This window comes from Brassica oleracea, chromosome C1 (assembly GCF_000695525.1).
Source record: "Brassica oleracea var. oleracea cultivar TO1000 chromosome C1, BOL, whole genome shotgun sequence".
NCBI lineage: Eukaryota > Viridiplantae > Streptophyta > Magnoliopsida > Brassicales > Brassicaceae > Brassica > Brassica oleracea.
The window spans coordinates 25,374,379-25,384,793 of record NC_027748.1 but is presented as its reverse complement, the minus strand read 5'-3'; the positions used below and the strand labels follow the sequence as shown (position 1 = coordinate 25,384,793).

Genomic DNA, 10,415 nt, shown 5'->3' with positions numbered 1-10,415 from the left:
AGTATAAATATTTAAAATCATGTTATATATAAATATTAACATTTTACAGGTTTTTGAAAAATATTGTTAAATAATACCCATATCAATATAATTGACCCAAATATATTTCAATCATAAGAATAAAAATAAATTTTAAAGTTAATAATTTCATATATAATTAATAACTTTATAAGTGATATGCTAATTAAATTATACAGTTTACACAAAATGCTCAACTTTACTATTACTTTAATTATAAACCTTATTCTTTATGTTTCTGTAAGTGTTGTAATTTTGGAATTTATTTGACATATGAAGAAAATTGAGGGACATATTAAATCGAAAAATATATGAGATTGTTGCCATAAAATATTTTGAGAGAGAAATATATATATATATATATATATATATATTAATATACAGAAGCATATTAGTTACTTAGGTCCATGTAGTAAAACTAATCAATGAAAAATAATCTATATAACATCCAACCACTGTACAATATGAATAACCACATACATGTATAAACGATAGAATAATTATAAATATTATCTATTACAAATAAAAAAGATGTGAGAGTTAAAATCTAGTTTTTTTTTAGTAAAAGTGTTTGTAAAAAAGACACAAGAAAAGTTTAAAATATCAAATTGTAAATAATTTATTTGTATAGGGATTCTTTGTTATTTTTCTCGTTTAGCAATTAGTATCATCAATCTGTTGCAAAACTACTTTAACAAAAGAAGAAAAGATTTTGTAGTTAAAGTCAGTTCGAATCCGACGGCTACGATAGTACCCACTAAATCCAACGGAGTACAGTGTTGCGAAAACGTTATTTTGAGTCGATATTCATAGTTTTATCCATTGAGGTGACGCCACGTCATTTGAATGACAACTAGATCTGACGTGTATGTCATTCATTGGCCAACGTCAGCAAGGCACGCGAGCGTCTACTTCAGTTGCAGCTTGTTTAGGTATATAAGTATAATTTTAGCGCTTGTGCAGGATTATAGCATGTTCTGTTCCGATCTGAGTATTTTAGCGATGGCGAAACTAAACCCTAGCTTCATCTCTCTGATTCTTATCGGTCTCGTCGCGATCGCCTCTGCTAGTGTTATCTTCGAGGAGAAATTTGATGGTAGCTACATTTCCCTCTCTGAGAATTTTTTGCGATCGCTACGTCTATTCGTTTCATGTTTGCTCATCCTCCTCGCTTTGAATCGATAGAAAATTTTCGAAATGTTTGGTAGATCTATGCATTTTTGATGCCGCCAGATTGTGATTATAGTTTACGATTAGTATGATTGCTTATCTTGTTACTTAGATTGAAATGTTTTAATGTTTACATGAAGCTTCTCTTCTCCTTTGTTGTGTATGTTTTCTGAAGATGGATGGGAGAAGAGATGGGTAAAATCTGACTGGAAGGAAGATGACAACACTGCTGGGGAATGGAGCCACACTGCTGGCAATTGGTCTGGTGACGCCAACGACAAAGGTATCCATCCTTCCTTCAGTACTAGTGATAGTGATTCATTGGTTCTCGTCTTATTCATGTTAAGCCTTGTTGCAATGATCACTCTCTCGCAGGTATTCAGACTAGCGAGGACTACAGATTCTACGCCATTTCAGCTGAGTTCCCCGAGTTCAGCAACAAGGACAAGACCCTTGTGTTCCAATTCTCTGTCAAGCACGAGCAGAAGCTTGACTGTGGTGGTGGATACATGAAGCTTCTCAGTGATGATGTTGACCAGATGAAATTTGGAGGAGACACTCCTTACAGGTACAAATTTTTTTCACCATCAGATCAGACATTTAAACATAACGCTTATCTTCTCTTTTTTACCTGCAGCATCATGTTTGGCCCAGATATCTGTGGCTACAGCACTAAGAAAGTTCATGCTATCCTTACCTACAATGGAACTAACCATCTGATCAACAAGGAGGTCCCATGTGAGACTGATCAGCTCACCCATGTATACACATTCATCCTCCGCCCAGATGCTACTTACAGCATTCTTATCGACAACGTTGAGAAGCAAACTGGTAGCCTCTACTCTGACTGGGACCTCCTCCCAGCAAAGAAGATCAAGGATCCAAGCGCCAAGAAGGTATCTACTAGCATCTCCCAGCAATAATTATTTTTTGATACATTTTCTCATAAAATTGAGTCTCTGTTTTACAGCCTGAGGACTGGGATGACAAAGAGTACATTCCTGATCCGGAAGACACAAAGCCAGCAGGATACGATGACATTCCAAAGGAGATCCCAGACACTGATGCAAAGAAGGTTTGTAATATTTTTCTGTCATTGTAGTAAAACTAGTCTAAATCGCTTTCTCGTTTTGATCTTTAATCCTTTTTTTTTAGCCTGAGGACTGGGATGATGAAGAAGATGGTGAGTGGACTGCCCCTACCATTCCCAACCCCGAGTACAACGGTGAATGGAAGCCCAAGGTTTGTTGTTTTGTTTTTCCAATTGGACGGGGTATTTAAAGATGGTAAAAACTATTCACTCTCTCTTCTCACGCTTTTCATATTCTTGTGTAGCAAATCAAGAACCCTAACTACAAGGGAAAATGGAAGGCTCCAATGATTGACAACCCTGGTAATATTCTCTCTGCCACCGTTCATAATCACAATATCCATTGTATTCATGTAATAATAATATAAGACATTCGTAGTCTCATGGCTCTGAGATTTTTTTCATTTCTTGTAATGAATTGTAAACTCACACGATCTTGACTCATCTAGGAATCCTGTTTTCTTTATTTAACTGAAGATAAATATATCATTATAACGCAGAGTTCAAGGATGACCCAGAACTTTATGTGTTCCCCAAATTGAAGTACGTTGGAGTGGAATTGTGGCAGGTAAATAGCAATACCTTGTCACAGAAACATGTGTTTGTGTCTTTCATGATCGTATATGTTAGTGACTGAACACGTCCTTTATTCTTTAGGTGAAATCTGGATCCTTGTTCGACAATGTCTTGGTGTGCGATGACCCAGAGTACGCTAAGAAATTGGCTGAGGAAACCTGGGGAATACTCAAGGATGTATGTTATTAACTATTTTGTGTTGGTTTGTCTGGTTTGATGATCATGTATAGCTAATCAAATCTGGTGTTACAGGCTGAGAAAGCAGCTTTCGACGAAGCTGAGAAGAAGAGAGAGGAAGAGGAATCAAAGGATGCTCCTACAGCTGACTCTGACGTAATATTCACAATGCTCTCTTTATATTATTAACATTAACCCTTTCTGATATGATTTAAATTCGTTTTTCTTCTTCTATAGGCTGAGGAAGAACAAGAGGATGATGACCATGAAGGAGATGAATCCGATGCCGAATCAAAACCTGAGGAAACCAAGGAAGAAACCAAGGAAGAAACCTCCTCTGAGAAGGATGATGCCGCCGCCCATGTATGTCTCTAACCAAAAATATTTAAAGAAGGGTGTTATTTTGCTGTGCAACTAACCAATTCTGTGATTTATGATTTTCTTACTGCAGGACGAACTCTAAGCTGAAGAATGTGGACACTAAAGGATCTAAAAAGCTTTCAGAGGCTTATTTGTTTTTTTTTCTTTCTAATTTACCTTTTTGTTTTTAAGGAACTATTTTAGCTCTAGTTTGTTTGGGATGTTCAGAGAAATTGAAGTGGGCATAGCACAGCTTATTTTAGACTTGATAAAATTCCTCTTCCCTCTCATTTGCTCCTTTATTTCTGCGGGTCAACAATAGATTCAGTTTCCAGTATGTTCTAGTCGTCGCACCTGTAAGATAGTGAGGGTGGGAAGATGAACCGCAACAAAATTGAACCGAGCTAAATGGAATAGTTAAAAAGATACCTAGTTAACTATATGCCTGGGCGATTTTACCTTCAAACCGAAGTCTCCACCTAAACCCAAATTGAAAAATCTGATCTGAACCTTGAACGGAACTATGAGCTTACAACTTGACAGAAATCCAAAATAACTGGCGGTATCAATGTTTTATATTTGTTAAAAACAATTTAGATGTTTTATAGTGTGACGATTTTTTCAAATAGACTATTTTGAGTTTTTATCATAAAAAGAGCTCTGAAAAAGAAAATAACCAAAGTATGTTTTATAGTGTGGCGATTTTCTCAAATAAACCGTTTTAAGTTTTTATCATAAAAAGAACTCTGAAAAGGAAAATGACCAAATTAAGTTTTATTAAAGAGACAAAATACTCTGATTCCCATTGTTTTATAGATATATAAATAATAAATAATAAAAAATATATTTTTAATTTCGAACTATATGTTTTCAAATTTGAAATTTTTTATAAATTTTAATTTTCAATTTTTTTTTCAAATTTTCTTTTTGAAATTCGAATTTTTTTTTTGAAACTAATTTAAAAAAAAAATATTTTTAAAATTTTAATATTTATTTTCTATCTTTTAATATTTTAAACCTCACCTCTAAAACTCCATCAACTCTAAATTCAAAGTCTGGGATTAAGGGTATATGAGTGTATTTACCCGTCAGTAAAACCTCTTTTTGTTAGTTTTTTCTTTGGGGATTCTTTTGTGAAAATAAATTAAAAAGGGCTATCTTAGGTAATTCCTCTTTATGGTATTCTAATGGTTCTTTTAGTTTTTTTTTTATTTTTGTTATTTTGAATACTTTTTAGTTAAGTTTATTAGCTCTTCCACACATTACCGGTTGGCGAAGGGTGCTAAAGCACCACTCTAGACAAGTGCTCGAGTCACTCCAGTCGTGAATGGGACGGAGTAGGCGCTCTTTTATATAGCCTGGTGTGATTAACTCCCTAGCAGTCACTACTGAGCAGCACATAAGCGGTAATTTAACTAATATTAATTAGATTTGTGAACAATTTCTATATTTTGAGCCTTTTTTTTGTCAATTTTTTTAGTTTTTAAAAAATATTTTGGATAATTTCAGACATTGGCTACAAATCCGATCCGAACCACCTGACCCAATTATTAATAAAATCTAAATGAGACTTTTGAGCATAACACCGAAAGATCTGAAAATCCAAATCAATCGAACCGAATCCGATGCCCCCCGAATACCCATGCCTAGTTAACTTTATGAGATACTAGATGACTTTATGCGAAAATCAAACAGAAGTTTCTCTTGAAAAGATCCTCCTTCCATGTCGGATAATCGAAGGCGAATTAAGTGGGGGTGAATTAAAAGGGGGAGTTATTGATTGGTGTATATTAATTGATTTAGAAATCCAAACTAAATTTACTGTTATTGATTTTATAGTTTTAAAATCTAGACTGAAATCATGTGTTATTGATTTAATGATTTATAAATTCTAAAGAGGAGAGAACTAACATAATGAATGTTTCTGGTTGGTGGAAAATAACATTTACGATAGATTTTTTTCGGCTTTAAAAAAGTAGATTTTTTTTTAACCCACAATCCACCATCCTATACTGGTTATTGATAATTCTCCAACTGGGCATTGTTACAATTATAAACGACTAGGAATTAAGCAAAAGTCGGTACAACCATAGGATTAGATTTTTTTTATTATTTATTGTATAAATTTGAGATGTTAAAACATATTTTGTCCTGATTTTGTTTTGTTTGGAGTCTGATCCTTTATATTTCAGGTACCTCCTCATGATTCATACGTAGGAACCTTATTTTACTACCATAGGACAACTGATATTTGTAAAGAATAATAAGAACATAAATTAAAATTTCAATACCGAAATATAAAAATAAAGAAGAATTGCAGAGTCGAGATAGTTAATATCTTTCCTTAAATCTTTAAACGCCCCGTAGTGTGACGGTTTCATGGCGCTCAGATTCCCAGGATATAACTGCAACATTGTTTCTATTTACCATCACCGAAAAACATAATCTATCGATCCTATTTATGTGATGTACTCTCAGACTCAAAAACTAAAAAATAAATTATTCAAGTGGAAGGATTTTTTTTGTTGTTGTTGATCATGTATGAAATGAGATGATTATGTCTTTCTTATATAGCCCATAATCCATACGTTTTCTAACGTACAACCATAAACATGGAGACTGAATTATTATCATAATAATTCTTTTAATTGTGCATAAATGTTTTAGGTTACAAAATCAAATTGACTTTGCACTAAATACCCTTAAATCACATCACCATCATAATTATAGGAGATATTTTTATATTCTTATTTTGACTTTGTCAAAAATAAAAAAATAACTTAGATCAAAAGATTAACCATTTGATCAATTGGTCAATTTACCAAATCCGAAGTCCAAAGCCTTAGCTCGGTACGGATATCTCCTCTTCACAATATACTAAGTATATTAAAGCTTTGAGCTTTGTTGTAATTTCTCCATTTTTAATATAAAGAATTTTTCTCCTCATATTTTCAATGTGAGACATTTTACAAATGTCATTTTAAGATTTATAATCAATCCACTTTGAACTTCCATTTCTCATTCACACTAACTCTATTTTTAGCATATGAATACATTTTTCATAATGCTCAAAAAAATAGTTCCAACATCATATTCATGCATGTTTGCACTAGGGAGCTAAAGGGCAAAAAGAAAAAGAAAAAAGTTGTAAGACCGTGGATGTATAATTCATGTGGAATATTTTATCTAAAAATTTACTTTCTAGGGGTTAAATTTGGGATTCAAATTCATACAGGATTAAAGGAGCTGTTTTGTATCTTTAGGTCCTATGAAATCCTTATTTACGAAAATGTAACCTTCTGAAGATATGAAGACTCACTCATATTGTAAAACAAAATATAATTCTCTGAAGAAATGAGAAATTTGAAAAAGTAGATTTAGTTATCAATCCTTGTTTGAGAATTATACTTTACAATCCTCATGGTAGAGTGATTTAGGTAGCCTAGGATTGATCAAGACTAGAAGAGGAGTGGCTTTGAGATTGACAAACCCATTGCTCTCAGTCATGTCCACGTCTTGGCTGAATGGTGCTGCCAAGTCGAACGTGTGCAAGAACCTAGCCAGAACATAGTGAACCATCCTCATACCCAGAGGGATTGCAGGGCACGATCGTCGTCCCAAACCGAATGGAAACAACATGCCCATGCCTTTAACATTATCTACTTTTTCAGATGTTAAGAACCTCTCTGGTTTGAATAACTCCGGCTCGAACCAAGAGTTTGGATCCCTCTGAACTTTCCATTCATTTACGAGCACTTGTGTCCCTAGTTAATCCAATAAGAAAAAGACAATGCATCTCATGAGTCTAATCTTCTGAACATGTACTATAGAGTAACGTAGGTGCATATAATATTTACCTGCGGGAACATGAAAGTTTCCATGGGTAATGTCGAAGTCTTCCATCACATACCTATAAGCTGTGAGAGGAAGTGGTGGATACAAACGTAATGTTTCCTTGACAATGGCATGGAGATAAGTCAAGTTATTGAGGTCGGATTCTTCTACAACTTTGTCCCTTCCGATTTTTTGGTCAAGCTCCTCTTGTGCTTTCCTCAACTCATGGGGGTTGTTAACAAGCAGTGATACAACCCAAACCAACACAACAATGGCCGGCTCGCTCCCTGCAAATACCATGTTCTGTCCCACATAAAAATAAAAGAAGTTAAAGTTAATCTATAAACACTTCATTAGAATGTGATTTTAAATATTTATTTATAGAGGCCTTACAAGGCATATGGCCTTGGTGGTGGTATGAGCATCATGAATGGTGCCTGGAATCTCGCGGTTTTCGAAGATCTCAATGAGTAGATCCAAATAGTGCTTTTCACAGCTGGGTATGTCATCTCTCCTCTTCTTGTGTTCTTCAACCCAAGCTTCAACAACTTGATCCAACTCTTTAGCCGTTCTCTTCATATCCCTTTTGACCTTCCATTCCGACCAACCCAGAGATGGCATCACATCGGATAACAAGTAGAGCCCAAAGTAATTGAAAAACTCTTGAATCAACTTCCCGCATCTCCTCGCTTCTCCCGCTTCACAGTTTGGACTTGCCCGAAATATCTCTTCCCCACAATCATCATCAACGATATATTAGCTAGTAAATCTTGGAACTCTCGTTTCATGTCCACCAATACTGCTCCCACCTCATATAGAGGTCTCTAAACGTCATATCAACCTCTCTTTCTCTGCTATCCTTGAACTTATCAGTCGTTGTGGTTGAAAAGCTCCCATGTTGCTATCTTACGCATCTCTTTCCAGTAAGGACCACAAGGAGAAAACGTTAAGAAGGAACCATCATAGCCCAAGATTTTCGAAGCAGTGAGGTCGATCCGGTCTATGACCTTGTCGTGGACAGTGAAGCACTCTTTGGCCACCTCTTTGCTGCTTATGATCAGCACGTTGTATGACCCTAGCTTCATCATGAACACCGGTCCAAGCACCTCGACCATGTCCCCAAACGTTACGTGGGTTGGTTTTGAGCTTTTAAAGAATGATAGATGTCCGACCAATGGCCATGCCCCCGGGGCCATAGGAGCCATTCGTTTCTTGTTCCCAGAAGAAAAAAGCAGCGACTTCGCAAAGAAGAAGGAAACTGTGTAAAGAGAGAGAGCAAAGATAAGAAGCTGAATAAGATCCATTGCAGATTATTAGGCTTGTTTGGTGCGTACTTTGGCTCTTTACACTATATATGTAGCCTGTTCACTGAACTACTCTGGATCCGTAGAACAGTGGTCCATTTTGGGATTGTAAAAGCACTTTTAGTGGAAATACCTGTAAGAATATTTTATATTCTATATGATCTATGTATCTATTGGTTTAATATAAAGTTCAAGTTCATATTAATGTTTTTAGATTCTAATATAAAAGGCAATACCGTGATGGATCGGTTTCAATTAATGAATTAGAATCCGGGTGTATTGATAACCCTCCTATTTTACCTTATAATTATAAATGTCTTTAATCTCATAATTATATACATATATGTTATATATATAATATATTAAAGAATGGTATATAACATATATGAGTGTACATTGTGGTAGGGTTATTATATCAAAGAGTTATGTTGAAATTGTGGAGAGTTGTGTTGCTTAACACACACAACCCTTTGACTAATATAAAAGACCTCGTGCATCGTCTTTTGCACACGGAAGAAAACGAGAGTCTTTCAAAACACATAATAATAATAATAATATTGATTATCAACAAGAGAGATTAAGGAAGGTTTGGGATTTCTTGTCCATCAAGGAAATCACCAAAAGGAGAAGGTGAAAGAGGAGAACATCAATTGGTGGGATTGCATCCAAGCATGGATCAAGGTTAATGCTTCTACTTTCTTTAAAAACATGTTAGGATTGAATTAAGGCAAATCTAAATTAGGTCTTGGTGAAGAAATAAATTAACATGTGGTATCAGACCCATCTTAGAATTGATTAATTCATCCTTGAGTGAATCTGTTTGTTACGTGATGCTTGCGAAACGTTCGCATTGAATTTTTTGAACTTAAATTATTAAAGTTACGACAACAATGAAAATGGGTAGTGTCTAATGATGCAATACGGTTAACTACAGTTGTGATAAAAGGTGTTTTGCATGGTTAAATATTGATTGATTTTTCAAAAGTCACGACGGTTCATGTGTGGGTTAATATGCTTGTTTGAATAAAACTGTTGAACTGAAATCTAGGTTTTACTGTTGTTACTAGGCCTGGGCAAAATAACCGGAACCGAAGAACCGAACCGAAACCGAACCGAAATACCTGAAACCGGAACCGGACTAATACCCTCAAATATCCGAACGGTTCCTATATTTTTATATCCGAAATAACCGAACCAAACCGGAACCGAACCGAGAACCGAACGGGTACCCGAATATATAAAAATATTAATTATATATACATATAACACTAAATATATATTTTCAATTTAAAATTCTATTAAAAGTATCTGAAAATAGTTGAGGATAACTAAATTATTATAAAGTATCCAAACTACCCGAAAGTATCCGAAACTATCCAGATAGTTTTATCCGAAATATCCAAAGTAATCCGAAATATCCAAATTTTTTATCTAAATCATCCTAATTATTTGATATTTTACCCTAAATAACCGATATTTTATCCAAATTATCCGAACTACCCGAACTATCCGAACCCGAACCGGATCCAAATCTACCGTGAAGTAAATTAGTGATTTTCCGTAAATATTTTGGAATATTGTTAACTAGGGGTATTCTGGTGCTACGCGCCAGGTTTGGATGTTGTTTTATCTTTTGAATTCAATTTGTTTCATTTTCATTTGTTAGTTGTTAGTCCAATCGACATAGAATTATTAGTTTTTGACAGTTAAAAATTGAGAGTCCTGACCTAGTAATGGATTTTATGAGTGCATGTTAGAAGATTTCAGGCCTTGAGTCCTTAGCTTTCGAAGTCATGTCAATGCATTTTTGACTCCTGCTAAGTCAAAATGTTAAAAGTTTTTAGTAATGTGGGTGATGAAGCATCTTATTGGTTTAGGATTGTTTT

General features: G+C 34.7%; 1 protein-coding gene and 1 pseudogene across 1 annotated transcript; one reads left to right on the top strand and one right to left on the bottom strand.

Annotated features, from left to right (window-relative positions):
* Positions 1 to 976: 976 nt before the first annotated feature.
* Positions 977 to 3,693, top strand: LOC106305155 (calreticulin-1-like). The gene is made up of 12 exons (XM_013741554.1): positions 977 to 1,114; positions 1,364 to 1,471; positions 1,564 to 1,756; positions 1,826 to 2,084; positions 2,159 to 2,263; positions 2,344 to 2,430; positions 2,524 to 2,581; positions 2,779 to 2,846; positions 2,936 to 3,031; positions 3,107 to 3,187; positions 3,269 to 3,394; positions 3,483 to 3,693. Exons 1-12 carry the CDS (start codon positions 991 to 993, stop codon positions 3,492 to 3,494), a joined length of 1,317 nt encoding a protein of 438 aa, XP_013597008.1. The 5' UTR covers positions 977 to 990; the 3' UTR covers positions 3,495 to 3,693.
* A 3,100-nt stretch (positions 3,694 to 6,793) lies between these two features.
* LOC106335905 lies at positions 6,794 to 8,529 on the bottom strand (annotated as a pseudogene).
* Positions 8,530 to 10,415: the final 1,886 nt, after the last annotated feature.